Here is a 25075-nt window from a genome sequence, read left to right on the forward strand (position 1 = left end):
TTTTGTTTTTAGGGTAATTATATTAGCCTGCAGTAGTAGGTTTTGAGGGGAAACAGTGTAGGTGGCTTTTGTGTGTAATTTCTGGCTGATGTCAACATTTTAGATCATCCCCCACCTCTCCTCGTAGCTCCGAGACTGTGTAATGCCGAGTGATTCATTTTAATAGCAATAGCAAAAGCATCCAAGTGCATCAGCTCATTATTATATCATTCAGTGAGTGGTCATGACGTTTTTGCCCCCACATGTTTGTGGCTTTTGATTTTGATTAGCATGTGCAGCTTGGCAAGAGCAATAATGTTATTGATTTCATTTGAGCACATTATGACTAAATATACAGTATGCTGAGAAATGGTTGATAATATGATTGAGATAATGCTCTGAGAGAAATGTGCCAGAACAAAATAATAGATGAGAATGATTGTTTCAATTGATGATCTTGTGTTAACTTTGCTATAAAAATTTGAACCGAGGATAGAATTAATATTGTCTAGCCAAAGGTTTTCCCAGTTTACATCAAATGTGAAATCACAAAATGTAATGACTGTCAAATTTGTCTGAACCTTAGACTCTCTGACAGCAATTGTACTCTTTTCTGGCCACACTTTAAAATTTTGAAGGTTGCAGTCTGATTGGCTATCTGCACCTCTGTGCATATGTACTTCCTGGCACCTGTTTCCAGCGGAAAAACACTGTCACAATGAACCCTTTTAATGAACAAAAAAGTCAGTGGACTAAAAAAAGTGAACAGAATTTCTTTAATAAACAGTTTTTGTTTTTAATATGTTGTTTTTAATATAAAAAAAAACAATAGTTTATGTCTATACAAAACTGTCAGGTGTACAGAATGCATATTTAATCAAATTGAACTTCAATTCAGATCCCCTTCACCCCATGTGCATTATTTATTTTTGGCAGAGACAAGATGACCTGTGAAACCAAGGCCAACCCATCATGGTCACAGCTGGACTGCATGGCCCTCTGGGTTTCCCTAACTGCAGAACCCAGACATGAATTGTGCACCCGTTGATTCAGTTGAGGCTGATATGATAAGACAGGGAAGAGAGTCTCTTGTTCCTGCTGCTTAGGCCTGGATCTCCTTCAGCCAGAAAACTTAGGTTTATACAGCAGCTGCTATATAAGACTGCAATTGACACATAGCACTTATGATGCATCTCCTACTCTCACTTCCTGCTTTTCCAACATTGTCCGCATTAGATATCAGACACAGACATTACCTTCATCGCCCCAGACTGGTGTAGCCCACCATGCCTCATTTTGCACGTTGGCTGTCATCCCTAAGGACAGCTTGTGATGCAGTTCCTGACTGACAAGCCAGTCCTTGTCATTTGAGGCAAAAATGGAGGCAAAAATGATCCACAGACATACACGGACAAGCATGTGTGCTCATACATACCCGCTGATGTAGTCAGATAAACATAAATACACAAAATATGAAACATATTTTGTCCTCTATGCAATTTGCATAAAACACATACATACATCACAATGTAGTCCACATAAAAAAGCCTTCCACCAAATACATGCTTTCAAAATGAGTCTCCTGCAAAATCTTTCTCCATTTCCTTTTCCGTTGCACTAAGGAGGGTTTATTTTTAACTCTCTTCACCGCTATTCCATGGCCTTCCATCATCACCCCTGGTATCACATCCATTTTCATTCACATAAAACCTCTTTGCAAGTGCATAGCTGGACCTGCTGCTGGCACTAGAGAGAAGAGCAGATGATAGAATGGGTGAACCAGAGACAAACCAAACAGAAGGGCTTGTAGCTGGAACTGAGTTAACACCAGAAAACTGCTCACTTGGCGAAAAAAGTTCTGAAAAGGTCAGCGTTTTCATTCCTGGAACAATTCGATGAGAAATGCTAATATAATTACTGTATGTCTGGCATTGCAGGTCATCAGAGTGACCTTATCAGAGGCTGCGTGAAGTTAGAAAAGAACAAGGGAGAAGTTTGGTGTACAATACATGACTCATAGTTAGACTTCTTTGTTTCAAGTACTCAGCATCTCTTAGATGTCAGATAAAACTGTTCAAAAGCTTAAGATTTTTTTACTGACCAAAACGATCAATACGCTAAACCTCTGTTTTTTTTTTTTGTTGTTTTTTTTTTACAAGGCACATGAAAGTTTCAGACCTTCTCTTAAAAACACATAACAGATTTAGTGTTGAAATTGGTTTATAATGATATATTGTACACTCTATATATTGCATGCTCTCTGTAGTTTGATAGCATTTCGAACTTTCATCAAGCATACACGTAGTGTTTGTGGTTTTGTTTGTTTTAATGATCGCAAATGTCATCTTGAGTAATCTCAAGAATCTCTGTGGTTTCCCAGTCTCCCAGACATCGCCCCCATAGTGACTGATGACTGGGAGCAATGCCACAACCTATATATGCTGTATCTTATGCAATTATGGTCATGAAACCGTGGCAGTGACAGAGTCATTTCCTCATGGGAATGTAAGACAGTCGATTCATAACTGCTTGACACATTTTGTGTCATTAAAGGATTCGATTGATACGCACATCTGATGGAGCACTGTTAGGGTTTGTTAATTGTGATGCTGATATTGATGTCACACTGTATATATATATATATATCCTCTTTGTAGTCTGACTTGGAAGGATATACTTCCTGTGTGTGGTCTGCCACATGAGAGTGTCATTTTGTGTGTGCGAGTGTGGGAGTGTGTGTGTGTGTCTGTGTGTGTGTGTGTACTTTAGTGACCTGCTGTGCAGGTGAAATGAAGTTCTGTCCAGGTTCAGCAGGCCCACGCATGCTGAGCAGCAGTTGGACAAAACAATGTCTTAGCATAGTCCTTCACAGCAGGCTTTTGCTGTTCTTCCAAAGACATGACCAGCTTCAGCCTGCTAGACTGGCTCCCTGTAGAGTTGTAAGGCAGTGCTTCTATCTCTATCTGTATCTGTGGCTATGTCCGCATTAATCCAGTTACATTTCAAATCGCATCTAGGTTTTGCTCTTTCATCCACGCCGAGATGCCTTTTTTTTTGGTGCTTTTTAAAAATGTTCTTCTCAGTGGAAACGTTTGAAAATAAAATCTTCATGTTGTAATGTGGACCGAACGAAGATCGTTTGTAACAGTGAGTAATTATGTGACCCATTTATCTTAATTGAAACAAAATGGTGAGGACAGTGTACTTTAGTTGTGCCTGCTAAGTTATAGGCCAGGGCTACTTGTGTTTTTAAACATTTTAGTGTATTCCAGACATTTTAGTTTGGATAAACAAGTTTTGGAAAACATTTGATCCCATGTAGACTGCATTTAAAATGAAATTGTAGTTATAATATCCATCTGGATTAATATGGACATAGCCTATATTTGGATACTTAGCTCCTCTGATTTAAAATTGCTCTTTTTGAAAATATAACTACATTTTCATTTTAAATACAGTCTACATGGGATCAAATGTTTTCCAAAACTTGTTTGTCCAAACTAAAATGTCTGGAATACACTAAAATGTCTAAAAACATAAGTAGCCCTGGCCTACAACTTGATTGATTTAATGTTTTTTTATTTTGGTTATTTGTAAAACTAAAAATAGAAAATAAAAAAAAATTCCAGAACTAGAAATGCCAGCACTGTAGGCATGTGCAAGGATTCTTAACAGGAATCTTAAAACCTCTCACACAACTTTCTGTTGCATTTTATAAAACCCCTCCATCCCCATGCATAACTCAGCTGCTCTTTTAAGGCTCAAACACTACAAAAACAAATCAATGTATAGTGTGACTCCTAAAATGTGTCGATATAACTAAAACCTGAGTTTGATCACTGTTTCTCTATTACTGCTATATCTGCTATGCCTTTTTTACACCCCACACCCATGGATCGGATCCATAAAGATCTTGTGTTGTTTTGATATATGTGGGACAGATTGGCATTGCAACAACTATGGGTTTTTTATTTGCTGGGGGAAGAGAAAGCAAGACTAATGACATCTGGGAACGAGATGCTTTTACTGGGTCTTGGGATTAAGAGGCACGCAGTGCAAGCTGCTCTCTGTCTGCTGTGAGCTCACTCTTCATCCTGGACTTCCCAGGTACAAAAGGGCTGCCTACTCTACTGGCTCAGCCAGAACTAGTGTTTTTACACTTTCTTCTCTCCTGGGTCTTGCAGGATGGACAAATACATCTATCTAACTTTTATAATTGTATAAAACATCTCTATCTATAAAAGATTTCAATTAGCACACTTCATGTCTTTTAGGCAGTGCGGTATATAGCTAACGAGACTAGATTAGATGCTGGCACATTTGTTATGTCTGTGCAGTGTTACACTGGATTTGGAACAGGCTGTGAGCCTGAAATGGAAAATGTCAGCTTTAATTAACTAAGGGTATTGATATCTTTACTGATTTAATCATATGAGTAATATAACTAAATAAAAGTCCCTGGTTTTGATTGCCATGTGTTATTGTATATATCAGGTGAATCACTTTAAATCCCCATCACTTGAATATGGAGTAATGAGAGGGGATTGGTGTTGTTTGGAGGACATTGAGCACTGTAATCACCTGCAATTTGCAACATGTGACATTACTCCTACTCCATTGGCACTGACCCACGTGCTGTGTGCTTTCAGAGACACTCTATAGCTCATTGGATTATATTGCATTGAAAGGGTTGCCGCAAGCTGTGACCAATTAAAATTGAACAAAGCCAGCTCATCTACTTAGCTCTGCTTAGTAGGTCAAAGAAATTGGCAGAAGTAAATGCACACACATACACACTCCCTATGACTCTTTTTTTTTTTTTTTTTTCCCCTAAGGCACTGCTTTTCTAAGCCACAGCTTTGCCATCCATGGATATTTTGCCATGTGCCCTGCCAACCTGTTCTGTGTAAGAGCAGATTACTGCGCTTCTCTGTGCTGTCATCTGTCACTTCAGTATCACATATTCAGATCTGCTGTTCACCTCTTTCATATACTGGAAGTAGAACATGCTATGGAACTAAGCTTTCATTCATAAACATTTCAATGTATTCTTTTTTTTTTTTTTTTTTTGTGGAAAGAGGATGCTTGAATGATCTCTCTGGCTTTCTGCTGTACAGCCTGCAGGTAAAGGTAAGCAGCATAGTACAGCTCATAGAGCCTGAAGACTAAGAATAGGTGTATGGCTCAGGTTACTACAGAATTGATGCGTGAGCTGCAGGAGTGAACTCATGTTACAGTTCCAGCAGATCCAGAACAGAGCTGTGAGCAAGAGCATGGGGAGTGATGACCCTGTGATTGTGCAGGCTTGGAGCCATGCATGCAGTTGGGCTTTTTGACACGCAATGTATTAAGCATGGCTGATTAGCTGTCTGGTGGCCAGAAAAGACTGGGGCAAGACTTATTAAATCTAAGACCTCATGATCTTCTGCATCTGGATGATCCACAGAATATGCACTCTAGTTAACAAACCATATAAAGACTGTTAACAACCTTCCAGGTGAATGTCATTAAACGGCCGGTCATTGTTGCTCCGAAAATATATTTATATACTAATTGCTTAAAACATACAATAAGTAACAATCTCTATGAATAGGGTTAATAATTCTATTTGGTTTATTATATGAGGATTTGGAATATTTTGGGGGAAAAAGGCTAACACCCTTTCACATCTCAAGCCCTGTAGCCTTTAGATGGACTGTAGAATATCTTAGGTAGAATTTTTTATTTGGTCAAAATAATTCCTGTCTAGTTCCCAAAAACAATAGTTTAAATAGTCATAGTTTTAAACAGTGAACGCTTAAAAATGCCTGTGAGCAAAACCCATCAAACCATTATCAGACACAATATATACTGATTAATCAGTAAGACAGAGACAAGTTGGCACTAGTACCCAAAAAAATATTATGAAGTCGCATTCAGAAAAGGATTTTATTTTTTTTTTGCTGGTGGAGAATTGTTGGACATCTGTCCTGGTATAATAATCCAATAATCTAAACGTGACATTTTAAAACTCACTATTTTAATTTCCTCTTACATGCTGTTATACTCTCTCCTGTCTCTCAGGTCACCTTCACTAAGAGGAAGTTTGGCTTGATGAAGAAGGCCTATGAGCTCAGTGTCCTGTGTGACTGTGAAATTGCCCTGATCATCTTCAACAGCTCCAACAAGCTCTTTCAGTACGCCAGCACTGACATGGACAAAGTCCTGCTCAAATATACAGAGTACAACGAGCCTCATGAGAGCAGGACAAACTCTGACATTGTGGAGGTGAGTGGATTTTCGTATGCTGCTGTACTGTATGTCTAGCTAATAGTTTATAATTAACACGTGAATAACACGTTAATGCAAATTCATTTTAACAACACTAATTTTATTAACACGTGATTAATGTAGCACGCATTTCTGTTTGATGATATTCATACAAATAAATAAATAAATATCAAAAAGAATTTTTAATCACTAGACATTTGTTTTACTGATGCGCCAAGTCTCAAATCAAGCACCAAGATCCGCCATGATGCACACATCCGGCAATTAAAACCATCCGTGAGGAAACGTAGGAAAAGTTCCTTTTGGTGTCCTGATGATTTACGTAATTTAAAATACCATCATTTAAAAAAATTTACGACTATTTTTACGAGCCCCCCCAGTCATCTGAAAATCAAACAGTCTTGTGTAAGTAAATTGCTCAGTGCAAATAAAGAGGAAACCTGGTATTTCTATGTACTTTTTTTCATGTGTCTAATAGACATGAACAAGTTCTTTAAAAACACATTTATTCCCTTTGAAACATGTCTAGTTTTCATGCTCTATGTTGAGTTTGGTTTCACTAATAATAAGCATATACTTGCACAATGCATCCATATTTGTTTATGCCCATGTTGAACAGAGTATAAAAAATTTATACATTTTTATAAGTATAAATCTAAGGTACATTTAGAACAGATAGAAATGTGCGATTGAGTTGTGAGTGTGTTTGTTGTTGTAATTGTTATTTGATATTTTTTAAATTCATTATGCCAGTTGATTATAAGCTGGAAGATTTAGTGCCAATCATTATTGTAATGTAATCTAATGCAATAGTCTTTACCAACAAATAGAAGGATAGAAGAAATTTTTCCAAAATACGTGAGAAGCTTAAACAGCACTGTATAACAGAAAGGGACAGAAAGACGTCAGGCTGACGGGTAACTGTTTCCGTCTCATCTTGTTCTGATATGTTCTGAGGTTTTCAGGATATCTGCTAGGTCTGATAAGTTCAACTAACAAAAAGCATGGCTCATAAAACAGCTACACCAACTGTATTACTAGATAAACAGGAAGAAGGTCATGTTGTTTAAGATTGCAGGGATGAATTTATTTTTTTATTTTTTCAAGTAAAGAAATTTCACACTATAGATTTCTTGCTCCTTTTAAAATGCCCTCCTCTCTAGCAAGTGTTTGTATAAAATGAAAAGCCATCCTTCTGGTGCAGTAGCAGTAATAATAAGAGAAAAGAGCTTGCTTGTTTTACAAACCTACCACCTTCAAATGGGCTGGTTTTATTGAACACATTTGTCATCAGTCAAACCTTCTGGCACAGCTGTACATTATTTCTGATTTCAGTGAGCCAGGTCAAACCAAATACTATTTTGTAGCCCATGTTTGACAATTGGGATTCAATAGCTCAATATCCTGATGTAGAATGGTCTGAAGGATCATGGATCAGAAGGGGGTGAGTTTGAATCCTAGGATTGCCAACCTGCCCTTGAGCCTTTTAAGTTGCAGGGGCTCATGACCTTGTGAAATGACCCCCAGCTTTCTAACAATTTGGAATATGTGAGAAATAACCACTGTACTGTCTTTGTGTATGTGACAGTAAAGTCATGGGAACACTGGACAGAAGGTGGAAATACGTACACCATGTTTTGGATGCCTAGACAACATGCAAGCACATTTATACATTTCTTTCATGCCTGTAGGTACATCCAAAACTATATAAAAAAAAAAAAAAGGAAAGCAGTTGGCCATGCAGCCTTATTTTTTTATTCATGCTGATGCCACTGCTAGAGCATTACCTGCTTGGCAGAGCTGTAAAAAAAATGGCCAGCCATCCGCTAGGCCTTGTTTTTGTTTTTTTCTTTCAAGGGCCCTTATGCGTGCCCAGCCCTGCCGTTTGCAAAGTGCAAGCCCTCACATGTGTTAAAAATGAATAGGCACATGTTTTCTATTATATAACTCTCATCCCTAACAGCTTTGCTGTTTCTTATCTTTCCTTTTGAGGAAGATGCTAAAGAACTTTGCTCAGGTGCTTCTTGAAATAGACAAAAGGCAGCCTGGTTACGCTTCATTTGTGTGCCCTGCTGCTCAGAAGCGTTAGGGCTATAGGCTGATGTCTTCAGCAGCTAATGGAATGACAATTCTGTCCTGAAAATGGCATCTAGGACACACACATAGCATTCAAGTATAGAAGCATACAGGCTGGGTGCTGAGGTGCTGTTTTTCCCATGTCAGTGTTGAGGGAGCCTGGCTCTGTGCATGAAAATGTCTAACAAAGCACTTGTTGTCCTTGCTCAATGCCGAGCCACAGAGATTCCCCCTCAACCCTGCTGCCTTCATATAAAAGTCACCTTAAGCCTGGTCTCTGTTTTTTTATCAAAACCATGCGAATGCATTGCCAAAGAACATGGTCATAAGGCAATCCAGGCCTGTTGTCAGCATGCCATTTCTGCTCATCATGAGCTGTTTTACAGAGCCAGATAACAGTTGCACCCTGCATTTGGTTTGGTCAGAGGATAGCAATGCTAATTATTACTGAATGTTAAGCTTATCCTCTCGTTTTAAACATCATATTATGTAAGTCTTTGAGCCTGAGGAAGGGTTTATCCTAAATTAGGAGAAAAAAATACAAATATCAAAAGTGATTGTGTAAGTCTGGCTGTCTGTGAAAATGGAAAGCTCATGTCCCAATAAAGAGTAACAGCGATGTGCAGCTATGCTATCTGCTCTGGGTTTGCACTCAGCTCATCCTAATTGGCATAAAATTCTCAGAACAAGTATTTAATGGATGAATTCTCCATTCACTTGCATCTCATGCTCTGGTCCTCTCTCCCTCCCACCCATCACTTTTGGTGAAACTATTACATGAAGGTGCTTTACATGAAGCCACTTACACTTACCTTAAATAAAGAATGGCATTAAACTTATAAACACCACATGTACTGAGACTGGTTGCTCTCACATTTGTAATGTTTGCCTTTCCCAGTTTTTTCCACTGGGCAAGATTGGCGTTCGTTCCATGTGAGAAGCCAAATCAAAGGTCACATTCCTCCTCACCACCATCTGTAGATAAAGGCTTGGCCTTGTAGCATGTTAGAACAGATGCCACACTTTCCACAGATGGATGTTTGCCTCGGGCGCAATTTGATAACCAAGTACAGGGCGACGGACTTCGTCTGTTGGGACCAGTGCCATAGACTCAGATCTTGAGGAAGGGTGTCTGAAATGGGGGGTAATGATGTGAAAAGTCCATGTCTATGCTTGTGAATGCATATCTGTGACTCTGTTGTGTGTGTGTGTGTGTGTGTGTGTGTGTGTGTGTGTGTGTGTGCATGGCCAGCAAGCAGCAGTTCAGCTTCAATAACACTCCAGGCGACAGGTGAAGCGTTGCGTAAAATCTCCCTTTGTGGATCCTGTCCACTTCTCTGTCTGATTAAAAGTGGCCACGATCCCATCTGTGTCTCCCTTTTCAAAGGTTCTTGGTCTGAAGCAATCCCTTTTATTTACTGAATAGGAGTGCAGGGTTGATGGAGCGTTTCCTTCGAGGTTACAACTCTCATTCTGGGAGTGTGTGGGGTCTTTAAGGACCACAGGTGTTCTAGCATATCGGGTCTCCTTCAGCACACTCTGTCCTTGCTTTCACCTTCCTTCCTGGCTTTAGAGTATGGAACAATGGAGGTTCAGAGATCGTTCATAGCACACTTGTAAAACTCTAGCAAAAAGAACTAGCAGAAAACAACGAGAAAAACCAAGAAGAAACACGTTGCAATCCAAAACTGAGTTCAAAATTATGCCATAGCAATTGCATGATTCTGAATTTAAGAGGTAGTATTTACACAAAGAGAATATCACCGTTTTGCTTGATTTATGTAAAACACTCTGTACAGTTCTGCCTATTTTTATACTCTAAGGCTGATATTATTCAATCTCCATTATTCACAACCTTTACAAAATTAATTTGACCATAATGTTGTTTTCAAGTCTATCACATGTAATTTTTAAACAATAAATTAAAGACCGATTTATTTCAGCTTTAATTCAGTATTGTAGGATTCCAGTGGTTCAAATATTTACATACACCATATTGACTACAGTGTGAAAGTTTCCATAAATTATTGTTATGACTTTCAGAAGCTTCTGATTGGCCGGTTGTTATAATTATGAGTTGTATTGTTAATGAATACATACCTTTAGTGTTTGCACTTTATGCAAAGGGAAAAAATGATAAAATTGGGAAATTGTTCATGAAGGATGGAAAAATAAACTCCAAGACAAGTCTAAACTGAGGTCAGAAAGGTTCAACTCAATGCCAAGGCACAATGAGATAAGGGTTAAAGGCATCAGACACTAAATATGTATATCCAGTTATAAGAAAGCCCTACATCTTAAAGGCTGTTGTGAATTGAAGAATCCTGTACTCCAGAATGGTGTATAGAAGCCAGACTAAAGTTCACAGGTGATCAGCAATCTTTTGAAGGTGTGTTCTCTTGTCAGATGAAACAAAATAATTATTGGTGACCAATAGGTAAAGCGTTTCATCCGAAGAACGCCATGCCAACTGTGAAGCGTGTGGGTGGCAGCGTTATGTTGTGGGGGTGTCTTGCTGGAGAAGGGACTGATGTACTTCAGAAAGTAGGAGGAATCATGAGGAAGGAACTAAATAGATCTAAAAATACTAAAGATAAGCCTAAACACATCAGCCAGAAAATAAAAACTTCCATTAAGACAATGTATCCATAAAAATGATCCAAGATTATGCGGAAAAGTAGCTATAACATGCCCTAAATATTTTAGCACAGGATGCTGATTTGATGTGTTTAGTTGTGAAAAATCAAGTTTGAATGTCTTTAGCTTAGGAGTATGTAAGCCTCAGCTGTAGTAGAGCAAGCAGGGAACTATGTCACTGGGTAAGCTATATAATAAAGATAATAAAAGGATTATGGTTTTTGTACTTGTGCAAGCCTAAAGGACAGCCTTAAGGACAGCCTAGAGGGCAGCCTAAAGGACAGCCTAAAGGGCAGCCTAGAGGATAGCCTAGACAACAATTTAACGGCCTTAAGCACAGGGTCAGACTTTAGTCCTATGGGGGGTTTACCTTACAGACATGCATATTTGCCCTTTTCTAACACACTAGAATTATCCTGCGGTGGCATTTGCAATTAACTAATGAGTTCAATCACGTGTGCTAAATAAGGGAGAACATTTAGAACTAACTTTTCTTTTAGTATAGTAGGCGTATTTTTTAATGCTCATAAATTCAGCACAAAGCAGTGGTGGATGACAAGTTTCTAAGAGTCTAAACATTCCTACTATTTATGGAGTATTCTTTTTATTTACATGATAATTCAGCCATTAGTAGCCTGGGGTCCAAACAGGAACAACTGGTACTGCTCTCCAGGTGTGAAAAATAGCTTTCCTAATTCCTCTGTCCATCAGAAAGGCAAAAAATCAGCTTGTAATGCAGAAGTATGTGCTTCCCAAGTTTTAAAAGGATGTGGATAATACTTCCGTGCATCATTCAAACCGACGTGCGCTTCTTTTACTATTTCAAACTCATGTAAAGGTGCAACAACAAAAAAAAACAGTGTGTCAGTGGAGGATTCTGGGCTACAGTATATTCTTTATGCATGACTAAAAAACTATGACAAACAAACACAGACGCCTTTATGGACTACCATAACAACCCACCCATTTACAAGGCCAAACATAATGCAAGATGAAATACAAAGTGAAAATGATTTACTAAATGATAAGAACAAGTTGAGACAAATATCCAGCCAAAAGGTATTTGTCAGAATAAGGGTGTCAGTTCTAGTGTTTTGCTGTGCTTGCTATGATAATGTAAATGATCAAAGACTATCTAATTGGTCAAGACTACTAGCAGGGAGAGCATCCCCAGGGATCTGTGGGGAACGTACTAAAAAAATCACCTCTCCAGCATTTTTTTCATCTTGATAAAATGATAGAGATGCTAGACAAAACAGAGTTAGCATTTACTCAGTTGCTACCGTTTCTCAACAAAGGAATTACACTACATGCACAAAAGTATTCAGACACCTGTCCAGACATATGAGGCATGGATGTAGAAGTTGAACATTTGCTGTTCACTTGACCTAGGAGATTAAAACCTGTTCTAACATGCGACTGTCCCTGTGCAAAAGTGAGCTCCATGAATATATATTTCACATCATGGGTCGGCATGGAAGATCTTGAGTGGTCTGCTTTGAAGCACTGAACCCTATTAAACATCTTTGGGATGAATTGCACCCCAGGCCTCCTCACCCTTTATCAGTGGCTGACTTGACTAATGTCTTTGTAGATGAATGAGTACAAATCTCCCCAACCACACTCTAAAATCTAGTGGAACATCTTCCCAGAATAGTGGAGTTTATTATAATTGCCAAAGTGGACTAAAATTGGATGTTCAAAAAGCACATACTATTCTTTGCCAATGTGGGAAAGGTCTGTACAATGCACAGACCATTGTCCGTATAGTGCATCTTCATGCCATTGAATGGTCCATAGACTTGCACATTATTTATAATCATTTATGAGGCACATAATATGTGAAATGCACAGAGTAAATGCAAGCAGCACAGTACTTAATCAGTCAGCATGTCTGCAATTCCACACTGCACCAAGACCCCTGGAGTTCCTGTTCTTGTTCCTGTGTGTTTCAAATTCAATTTTATTTGCACTGCAAATGAAAAAGCTGCTGCAGGTAATTAAAATAATTCAATCGTCTTTACTCTTCTTGGTCTATGACTTGAAGTAATGAAATCATCCTTGAGTCGCTCTTGGGGCTTCTTATTTCAGTCCAAACACAGACTTAAGATTTCTTGCAGCTTCATATACATATGGAGCACATGCATATAAACTTTATCTTAAAAAAAAAAAAAAAAAAAAAAAAAAAAAAAAAAAAACATATTTAGTGCATAACAAATTTTTTATTGAATGACAGTTAAATGTCAATGATTAATGTTCATTGATTGGTTGACATTTAGAGTCTGGCTAGTGTTTTGACAGTATGTCCTGTTCATTAAAATAATAAACAAATCAGAGGCAAATATAGTGTCTGTTTTTTGAAAGGCATATAAAGGTGACATTTTAATTTGTGGTTTAAAAAAAAAAACCCCAAATGTTTCTTTATTTCCTGACACAAGTATTCAAAGGTGGAATTGTATTTGATACAAAGAGATTTTGAAATGTAATGAAACCTGTCCTGACACTTTCCCATGTCAGGAAACTTGATGTAGCAACTTTAGCTCTGGCTGTTAACACAGTGCTGACATTTGAAACCTTTACTCTATCAAATACAAACATTTTTTAAAAGATGTGATTGTTGTTGCTATATAAAATAAAACATATTAGAACACTCATTAAAGTAAAGCTAATAATTTCATAGTGGCCAAAGCTACTGCATTCTAACCGATCCAAATTGGAAATGAAGCTTTGGTGTTATATAATGAAATACAATACAGTATGAAACAGATTTACATTTCCTGTAAAGAATGTGGAATTGTCTAAAATAAGGGGCTGTATGGTTAGCAATCTTATAATGGATTTTAATGGGTTGTTGAATCCTTGAAAAAGAACCAACTGTCTGTCCTTTACAGGCATGCTTCTGAAGACGTTTAATGGTCAAAATAAAATTTGCATGATATGTAAATTTTGACCATTTTAAAATGCCAGCGATCCCCTTTTCTCCTTTTCTCCGAGTTTCCACTTCTGTTCCACATGAATTGCACCATTGTCTTTCCATAAAGCACGGGACCCAAAAAAAAAAAAGTCAAAGTCCCTTGGTCCCTGCACTTGAGATTGTGAAGCTAAGCATTTAAACTGGCATACAAAGCTGCCAAACAACAGCCTGACTGAATTTCTATAGCATACATATTCATTATACAGTCATCTGTGTTCATAAAGTCCCATTGACAATGAGTTGGCAGAGTGAGTAAAGCTGTGAATGTTGGATAAAAAAGAGCGACGAGTGTCTGGGAGCGAGGGCGAGGAAAGGAAGGAAATGGGGCTGAGTTGAATGTCTGGGCCTGGGAGATATTTCTGATAAAGGACTTTCCTTCATCACTGTAGCCTCAAGGGAAGGTGGAGGCATGGAGAGAGGGGCGTAGCTGATGCCATGATGTCACGGGGGATTTTTTCAGTGACTTGACTGCTGTGCAGAATCCCCATGGTTCGCTTTTGGTAGAAATGCCACAAGAGTTAGGTAATTTTTTTCTGCTTTACTTGATCTGAGAGAGTTGAAATCATAAAAATGTACGTCTGCCATCTTTTAAAAAGACAGCTTGATACAAGCCCCTTTGCATGTCAGTGTGCATCATTACGCTGATAGCAAAGTAAGTGGAGGCACACCATGGGCTTTATGTTTAGAGCGTTAGAAACAGAATTGTTTGTGCTGTCAATCACAGCGGGCATAGTGATTAAGACCCCCAGTCTGTCTTAATGAATGCAAATTGGCACATCTGCTTCTGTGCTCTGGCTGGCCAGACTGTTCAATTAGCGTGATTGATCAATTATCCTCCTCCTGGTGTTGAGTAGGAAAAAGCAGCAGCATTGTGAGGAATGGAAGGGCAAGAAATCCCTTAAGGTCAACCATTAAACTACAGTTTAAATGTCATTTGGGTAAATTGATGATGATTAAATCACTTAAGTCATCATTTGCAAAAGATTCAGCCTTTACATTTACTAAGATGGGATATAAGGGTAGCTTTCATATCTTGCAAGCATTTCTCTCCACTCGTTTGGTACCACAGTAAATAAAGTGAAGTAAAGTAAAAAGTGAAAATTGTATTCATTAGTATTTTTATTATTCTGCAGTAGTTAACGTGTTATCAGCTAGCAGTCCAACTAAGAATGTTATCAGATTTTGTTAGCATTTATATGCGATCAGATTGATTAAACCTGAAAAAAGAAAAGTGAGTCCCCATAGTTTCAATTGTCTTTTGTATTGCCATTTGTCTCTATATGCTTGACTGTTAAATCAAACCACTGCTCTGGGGTGCTCTGCAAGTACAACATGCGCAGTTAACACCATGGCAATTACAAACCCATTTCTCTTTTAGCAGGCAGGGGTGGCGCTCCTAATAGGGGTATTATTTATATGCCGCTGTTGACTCGGCCTTAGTGGCTAAACTAATTTTCCAAACATTAGGGGGCTGTGGGGTTTCAGAGGGGCCCTGTCTGGGCTCTTTCACTGACAGATCAGGCCTGGAGTGTTGAGGATCTGCGATCCTGACATGCCTAGATAATGGAGCGTCGCTCACAGGCTGTTGGAGCTGGCACCATCCAGGCCTGTCACTACCCTACAGGCTTCCCGTAATGCCGTTAAACTCTCAGCCATCAAACAAATAAACAGCCATAGATTTTCCTCTTTGAGGTGTGGACATTTGTACTGAATTAAAAGTGGTTAATAAAGTTGTAGTGTTGTGTAGTTTCTATCTGTCCGTATGTCTATCTGTCTGTCTGTCCGTCTTTTTACAGTAAACTTGATAGATTTACACTTAATGGATAACTAGATGAGAAACTAAACTATATTGTGGTACTTGTCTCTACTTTAAGATGACTGCTCCTTTGTATTTATGAAAGCCATTTCAGTCATGTTGCATGACCAAATTAAAGATGCTTTTAATTCAGTTATGAAACAACTCTTATTCTGAGGTCATGGCTAGGACATTTAAAGTGAGAAACCATGCTTCATCAAAAGCTGGAGTGTTTTCAGTCCTTAAGGATTACCTGTCAATACACACACACACACACACACACACACACACACACACACACACACACACACACACACACACACACACACACACACTTACAAGGCATTGCTATCATTGAGCAATTCTCTTACATCTGCAAGGAGAAATCTAAAAGGGGTCAGAGGCTTAATTTATGTTTGATATGCACAGATGACAACATGAGAGACGGAAGGGGAGTAAGATTACATTTTAATTGGTAAGTGCTTAACTTAGCAGCTTGACTTTGTGACTGGCCACAGGCCAGGCTCGCTGTGTGATCTGCTAAAGCCTTGTTTGACATTTGAGCAGGCTCACGGGTCTGCCTGGTTAGTTACACTGCTTGGCGCTTGAATTGGGGAGGATCAGGTGCAGTTTCCTTGCTTCTTAATGTAAAGCAGAATAAATCTGTCATGCTGCCTCTATATTTAAAAAAACATAGATAAATAAAAAAAGGACACCAAAAAAAGGAAAACATTCTTTATGATAAACCTCAGTATGACAAAAAAAGTATTTTGTCCTTTTAAACACTGGAAGAAAGTTTCTGACATGATAATTTGAGTCATCTTAGCAGCCCTCTTTTTAACAGCTGTCAGTTCGATTCAGATATCACTTTGGCACTATTTTTTTGATGTAACGGTTATTAAAGCTTGTCTAATTTCCCTCATGATCTGTAACATTTCGCTTCATTTCAACGATCCTCATCTCCGACTCTCTCTGCTCAATTCCCCAGCGCTCACTCCTTAATGTCTTCTCCTTGGCAAGTCTTTAACCCCCTCCCTTCACCGCACATCTTTTCATACCCGTTTCCTTCTCACATTGAGACGTCTCCTTATTAAAGGAGCGATTAAACCAAACCAAATGTCAGCTCTATTGACACAAGGCTGAGCCTTTTTTTTTTTTTTTAAGCAATCGGGTATAGAGGAGGCATTTTTTAATAATGAGTTCCAACCACAAATAATTACAGTTGTGTGCACTGAAGTTTTATATAGTATTATAATTTATCTGACGACTTCAGCATTTTTTAATTTTCACATTTCCATCAACATTGGAGATCATCTGAAAATTCACTGTGAGGATATGTAAAATTTATATGTGGCAAATGTTTGTTTTGTCAACCTTCATCTTTATCTGGGGAGATTTTGTGCCTCACAAATGTAAATGGCTTTTTATTTGCTTCAGCTGTGCATCACTGTCTGGTGTTTAATTAGCAAAGGCCAGAATAGATGTGCCAAGTTACTATAACACATCACAACAGTACAGAAGTACTGTAGTCTGTCACTGTCTGGGAATGCCTTCTATGTTTGGCCGGATAAGACAACTTTTATTCATTCCGATTGACAACATGGCGTGCTGTCAATGTAACGTCTCAGCACGCCATATCAACTGTACAGCGTCCGCATTCCCTCTGTCCAAATTTGGTCTTGCTTGTCCAGTTGACCTGTTCTGTCTGGAAAGCTCTAAACAGCATGACCAAATTTTTAGTGTGACAAATAAAAGGAAAAGCGACACTGTGAGATGCCAGCGCATCTTGGCACACATTGGTAAAACACTATTCTATCAAAAGATATTCATTCAATGATATGGATCACTGTCAACCTTAAAATCTCACAGGAGGTTTGAGATCTGGTGACTGGGAAGCAAGGGAATATCATTACCATCCTTTTCAAGCTCATCACGCCATTCAGTAAACTCCGAGAGGATAGAAGCATTGTCATCTGAAAATAGACCACTCCCATAAGGAAAGAAATGCTTTATCAGATGAAAGCGGTGATCCGTTGGAGTAATTTTGCACTGATTCGTAGTGCTGCTTTCCTCTAGGGGAAACAGGTGGACCCAAAACAAGCCAACAAAATATATAACTGAGATTCATTATTGTGAGCTACAATATAAACAAGCCAATATAATCATAAAAACTTTGGACAAAGATAGAACATTATTTTCCCACTATTTGGAGAAAGAGGTTGGTTACTGTGAATCATTAATTCTTAATTGAAGTGATAACAGTGCCACAATTTCTATAGTCATATATACAGCATATGTGTGATATTTCTAGCACATCTGTTCTCTGTGATTGACTAATGCTTAATTCGGGTGTATTCCTGCATCAGGCATGATGTTCTCTAGATATGCCCTGGATCCATTTCATATCTGTCCAGGATAATGAATGAATGCCAACAAATGTTATAGGCTGAAATCTGGTTTCAGTTTTACACTCAGAAAGGCTTGAATACAATTCTGATGTCACATGAAATGGATCAATTGCATTTTTTGTACGCCTTATAAATACAATTACTTTGTAAATGAATTGGTCCTTTCTCTTCTGCTGCGGTGAAGCACATGTGTCGGGTTTAAAAAGCACTGCCTTAATAGACCATGCTGAGGGCCAGAACACTAATTGTGTTGTTCCGAGCCTCCCACTGCTTTTCAAAGTGCCCTCTTTTATAGGACAAGGACTCCCTTTCCTCTGGGTGTTCTCTAGGACAGGACCAAAGCTCTCATTCAGAACATCCTATTTCTTCCTTCTGAATCTGAACCAAAACAGTGATTCGTGCACTTGCTGCTTTAAACCAGACATGAGAGAAGATATTAAGTCATGGTAATTTTTCCTCATATGTTAAGTGTGAGAAGGTTGCTGTGGAAACAGTGTAGCGTGTTTACTTCCTAACAGGGAACAGACAGTGAGAAACACGACTCAGATCATCTTCATCTGCACTATGAACATTAGTCCGACAACAGGAAAAATAGTGCGTAAAGAGAAAAAAGACAAGCAGCACAGCGTATCAAACTTGCACTTTTTTCAATTTCAGGTGCCCCCTTTCTCATTTTTCTGTTGACCATTAGTACTATGATGCATCACTTAATAGCCTGTGTCTAAAAAGCTCTTTACCAACGATGTGATGTGCGTGTGTTTTGCGTGTTGTTGTGTTGTTGTGCATGTGTCATAGCCTCTCATACTCCGCTCTTACAGAGCGTTTCTGCCCTCTTGAGTGCACCGTTTGTTACCTAGTTACTGCCAAGAGAGTCTTATTTTCAGCATGTCATGCCTCATTGACGTCAGTGACTCTCTTTTTGCCTGCTTCCTCAGCCTCCTCTCTCCCGTTTTCTCACGAGTCTAATATTTTTTCACTTCAAAACCAAGTATTCAAAATGCCTGGACAAAACAACAGACAAAGTCTTGCCCTCTGTAAATATTAATCATGATTAGACTAATGAGGCTGCCTCTAATCTTGAGTGCTTGAGTGCAGGCCCTGCTGACTCTGTGCAGAAAACCCTTGTGTGTTTTTTTTTTCACAAATTAAATGAGAGAGAAGTGCAACACGAGCAAATGACTCATTTTGCTGCATCATTGTAGCCTTTTAGTTTAAGAGATGTGCTGTTGTCTTGGTTCACAGATTCTATTTGGTCCTTTGAGGCATTGAGGGCCAGTTGAATGCTAATGAAGTTATTTATGTGGGTTTTTTGGTGTAAGGTCAGAAAAACAGAATCATTTCACTCATAGCAAGAGCTTGATCCCACGCCAGTTTCGAACCATCTATGGCTGTGTATGCAGGCAACCTACAGACCCATTTTTCTGCACACACTTTCAAGCTCAGCCCGTTTCCCACTGAAACACTATATGCTGCTATCCTATTTCCTGCTACTAGTGATGGGTTATAATGTCATGTTAAATGCACAGTCAGCTTGATCATTTGTACAAAATCATGGCACCTCAGTTCATCCTGATGCTCTTCCTGCTTAACTATGTATTGGATACATGATGTGTAGTTAGACACACTGCCCTGTGTATGTATTTAAATTTTATTTATTTAACTGCAATTTTGCTGGTCTAGTCTTTTCACTTTTCTGCACCGTTTACACACTGTGTATTTGTGTGCATTGTTTTGGGCAACATTTGGCTTTAGCCCATACTCCAGACTATACAGTTCATGCGTATGAATGGGATAGCAATAGAAATCCTCTAGATCTGACCCATTACTTTTAAAAAGATGTAGACACATATTTCAAAGGCCACAACACTTTTTTTTTTGTCTTGTTTTTTCTCAAATCAGGAATGAATTTTTCAGTAACCCTATACCTTGAAAAATAGCATCACAATGAGATCTGTGAAAGCTCCTGCAGAGTAAGCAAAATACCACTATCCGTTTTCCTTGTAATGTGAGCTGAATGAGCTGTAATATTTTACCAGGAAATGTAACTTATAGCTTATGCACTCGCACAATTCGTCAGGCAAAATTGGCAAAAGACCCGCAAGGCTGGAAATGCTAGTTGTAATAGTCACAAGCAGCAATTCACAATTAGAAATCAAGCATCATTGGAAATAAGCTTTGCTGTGTATCAGTCTTTAGATTTTTAAGATGACTCAAGAACAGGCCTTTTGCTATTTGTTGAACTGGCTTGTGGTGATGTGATAGAAACCAAATAGAAAGCAGTGAACTACAATGCTTTGTTCACTATGCTACTTAAACTTAACCAGCCTCCCCTTCAGCTTTTTCTCTCTTCTCATAATCAGTCCCCAGACAACAAGAGCTAGGGCTAATGGAGGCCTGCTCTTGAGCTATTGATTACTCTCCAGTTAGAGAGGGGAAAGCAGCACCAACACAGCCAAACATGATTGACTGTGATTCAGTAAAAGCAAGAATAAATCTCTATCCATCCCTTTTTGATACATTTGCTCATTTTACTCTATCCCTATATCTCATATTACCTGAGACAAACACATTCCCTGTCTGCTATAGTTCATCTTTAATCATCCTGCTGTACTCTCTGTGCCTGTTTCACTTCAGTTACCCAGAAGTGTCCTCTGTAGTGCTGAAGTGAAAGATTAGTTTTGTTAGCTCAGGCTTAGATTAGGCTTAGAAAGTGCACATAAACTGTGACATAGGCACACACCTCTGCTTTTGAACGAAAGCTTTTGACTTTGCAACTAGATTATTACTTGCCTTCAGTGACTCTAGCACTGTATGAACTACCCAAGGAAGGTTTTCATTATGTTTCCAGTTTGGTAAGGTGTTTATTCTGATTCAGGTTTCAATAAAAGGAAGAGAAGGACTTTTATTGCTAACAAATTGTTGGAGTGCAAGGTGTATGGAACTGTAAAAAAAAAAAAAAAAAGATTGTAAGCATTCACACTTATGCCATGGGCTATGCATGCCTTCTCACTTTATCTACCTTCCATCATCAACCTGTCTTCATCTCCATTGTGCACTTCCTTCCAGACTGTGCATATTCACTCAGACATGCATATGCAGAGACAAAATCATTCCATCATGTCCTTGTTCCTGTTCCGCAGGTGTTTACAAGAGCATACATAGTAACTGTTGCCAAGAGAAGGTTAATTCGGATTCGGTGTGGAGGGAGAGAGAGAGAGACAGACAGACAGACAGACAGACAGACAGACATAATAACTTGAATTTTCTTTACAAACATGATTCAGAAGTCAAATCAGGTTAGTAAGAATCACTCTTGTTGAGGTTTTTTCTTTTTTCTTTTTTTTTTCCTTTCCTGTATGCTATGCTTACCCTACATTTCGGAGCTTTTTCTCACTGAGCAAGGTTACTTTGGCAGTTTAGTGTAGCAGAACTTGAAGTATGTCATCAGCTGACCTAATTTGGTTGGAATTGCTAATGACAGCCAGGCAGCCTCTTTCACATGAGAATATATATGAGGGTTACCAAAGTGATGCCCGGTGGTTTATGAAGCCCTTCAGTTTTTGACCTGAATTTACATTGTGGCTTTGAGGTCAGTCAAAACCACCAAGCCACGCAGAACCCTCGCAAATGATCGCGCTCCCAGATCGTACAGACCTTTGTTCAGTAAGTGTGTTATTGCAGAAGTTAAACTGTCTGACAGCACCTGAACACCTTGCTAAATAAACCAGAATCATACACATGCTTGTACTTGAAATAAGGTAATTTTCAGGCTGAAAGCCATGGATAGTGCCAGAAAGCTGTGTGTTACAGTGATCTGGCTGGCCACAGATTGACCAGGCTGACTCTGTGGCAGAGAAGGTATAAAGTGCTGCAGTTGTGCTGGCATGTCCTGCCTGCTCTCTTCTCATCCTTCTATCTTGACTTATCGGAACTCCTAATTGTCTTTATTATGAATATTTTATTGGAGAGAGAGAGAGAGAGAGAGAGAGAGAGAGAGAGAGAGAGAAAGAGAGAGATTGCAGTTTGTCCAGGAAAGCTTAAAAGCAAGCTTTAAGAAAAGTTGTTTATTTTAGAAGTTGTGCTCTTAATTTATTGTACAGTACAGTAGAATAAGTCAAGTTTTACAGTTGGGAAGGAGATTTTGAGGTCAGTGGGGATAGGAGGCGTACTTTAATGCCATGTCGTTTGCACTATTTCATTTTCCCATGAAGCCCATGCAATGACTTTGAGATGCCTTCATCCTCAATTCTGAGTTGAATTCCCAGACTGCTCTGGTGTCTCAAAATACTCCCTGACTAAAAGTGTGTTCTCTCTTACTCTGGCAACTAATAGCTTTGTCGAGTCTGATCGTGTTTTGTCTCTGGGCAGCTGCCTCTCTTAGTGGGGTGGCTATTGCTCCCTGCAGTGCAACACCCCAGCTAATAGAAGATAGTCATGTCTATAATAGTGATAATCTCAGTGGTCAACCACTGGTAATTAGCGACCATATGCTGCTTTGAGACAATGTTCATTGTTAAAAGCGCTATACAAACAAAAATGAATTTAATTGAATATACGGCTGAGTCAATATTAAGGCATTCTCTTTCTCACAGTCTGCATAGATCAATCAGTCAGACTCCCAAAGTGCACATAAATCTTTTTGCTGTGTTTACATGTGGAGGGCTGAGATGTGTGCACACATCAGCGTCCTGGGGAGACATATAGAAAGTTTTTTTTTTTTTTTGGTTTATTTTTTTTCTATACATTTACGTACTGATCATAATTACCAAAGAAAGCCCCCCCACCAACACACTTCCTGTGAGTATAGCTAGCGGACAATAGCACCTTGGCAGGAAGGACAAACATGAAGTCACATCCTGTTCTACAGTCTGGTCAGCCAGGCTCTCAGGGGCTTTTGAGATTCTCGACAAAATATGTTCAGCAATGAGAATAATGCACAACATATATATTTTTCTTTGCTATGGTTAAACAGAGCAGGAGCACCCTTCCACTGTAAGCTGTGCAGATGTTTATACTCGGGCAGAAATGCTTGTCAAGCAGATAAAAGGCTTCCTTTCAGCCAGCATGTTGTACTCATTTTATTTTGCTATGCTGCACACTTAAAAGCCAATTCTGATAAGCCTCTTAGACTGAACAGCAGGTGGGAGGTCTGTCCGAACCTAACAGCCATGTTTTAAGTTTCCGTGTGTCACCTTACCCATGTTGCCATGTGACCATTTTATCTGCGTTTAAGAACATTTATTCAGCTTTTATATTGACAATCTGTTTTATTGTATGTATATTGCATATACATTTTTTTTATTTTATTACTATGCATGCTTATATTAATACATTTCGGTTTTTCATTTGAGACAGAGAAATGACATTTCTAGAATTACAGTACATAGCTCTCTCTCTCTCTCTCTCTCTCTCTCTCTCTCTCTCTCTCTCTCTCTCTCTCTCTCTCTCTCTCTCTCTCTCTCTCTCTCTCTCTCTCTCTCTCTCTCTCTCTCTCTCTTTCTCTCTCTCTCTCTCTCTCTCTTTCCCAGCCAAGTCCTTTTTTCCAGGTCTGTTCCTCCTTTATTTCTGATCTTGGGCTTTTAGACCCATAGTCTCAGTAAACATTTATTCACATACAATACATAAATAAGTCAGACTTAAAAAGCCTAGACACCAGAAGGTTGCAGCAGGCTAATGGCATTTCAAAGCATAAAGCCCAGCCATTTCTCTGAATGTACATCACGTGTACAGGTAATGTAGGTGGCTTATGCAATTGCTTCACTTGAATGGTATTTTTAGCTTTCCAAAAACGCTTAAGATTTTAATTTGTTCAGTAATGGTTGACCTAAACAAACAAATGTTTTTACCTGGATTTTATGGGCGCATTATGATGTGTGTTTCTGATGTGTGATGTGCATATGGAAAACATCTAATTTCAAGAGCAATTATTATTAGCTTCTATTTGTCTATTCAAGGTAAATGAATAGTAGCTAATACTAATGGAAGAGTAAGAACAAGTTTGGGAATAGAATGGGGCTAAGAGTAGAGCCAGCAAACAGTCTTTTTTAGTGTGTTTTCACTCTTATGTTAATTCTCTGACAAACAAACACTCCTGCCTTGATGGCAGTTTCTTTGTCTGTTTCTCTTTTTCTGGGGGAGTATTTTTGTAATTTATGCATGAATCTGTTTTGTACAGATGATTGAGGTTGTCATGTTCTCTTTAGACCCTTTGATAAACTCTTCCCTTTCTGTCACCTATTAAAATGATACCAACATTAACATTTCATTACAAATTCAATTAAAATAAAAATTGGGAAAGATCCTGTAACCCTTTTTCCTTGTGTTTGGGGGTGGAAACGGATCCATCCATGTGCATTAACACTTGGCAACCCCTCATACAATGTTGGGGCATTTGTATATCCAGTAAGGTGTCAAATGACAACAAATGTGATGGTTGGGTTGGTAGTTGTCAAGGGGGCAGGAGGTATTGCAGGGGGTCATAGCTGATGACCTTCAGGCTCCCTTCTAAGGCTATGTTGGTGTGCAGAGGCTGCTGATTGGCTGGACTAGGCAGCGAGGCGGGTTGGCAGGTGCAGGGGATAGGGCCACCTGTTTAGCCATGTGCTGATTTAGTGATCCGTTTACTAGGAGCCGCGGGCAGAGTCCGCAGGACAGCCGATACGTGCCAAGTCATTTAAGAAGGATTTACAAGTGCACCATCCCACATTTTGCTCTGTAACACACTCCATGTCACAGGTTTTATATACATATATAGTGTTGGGTTTTCTTAACATCTCACCCATACGTATTATTCCCAGTTCTAGCACTTGAGCCAGCAAAAAAATAAATGTGGCAGCTCCATCCATCATAGACCTTCACCCCGCAGCATGCATGAACAGGCCCTCATTGTTTGGGTGTGTCATAGTGTCTTTGTGTCAGATATTTCATGACCTGCAT

General features: G+C 39.0%; 1 protein-coding gene and 1 long non-coding RNA gene across 6 annotated transcripts in view; both read left to right on the forward strand.

Annotated features, from left to right (window-relative positions):
- Nucleotides 1-25075, forward strand: part of mef2aa (myocyte enhancer factor 2aa) — an 84013-nt gene that overhangs the window by 34670 nt on the left and 24268 nt on the right. For all 5 annotated transcript variants that reach the window (XM_083552710.1, XM_083552712.1, XM_083552714.1 and 2 more), the window contains exon 4: nt 6043-6246. In XM_083552710.1, the coding sequence (XP_083408836.1) occupies nt 6043-6246 (204 nt within the window). The remainder of the gene's footprint in view (nt 1-6042; nt 6247-25075) is intronic.
- LOC310732353 lies at nt 6270-15167 on the forward strand. The gene is made up of 2 exons (XR_014535453.1): nt 6270-9545; nt 9578-15167. It is a non-coding gene; the product is annotated as an uncharacterized lncRNA (long non-coding RNA).

The sequence above is a fragment of the Silurus aristotelis genome, assembly GCF_946808225.1.
Source record: "Silurus aristotelis genome assembly, chromosome: 10".
Lineage (NCBI taxonomy): Eukaryota > Metazoa > Chordata > Actinopteri > Siluriformes > Siluridae > Silurus > Silurus aristotelis.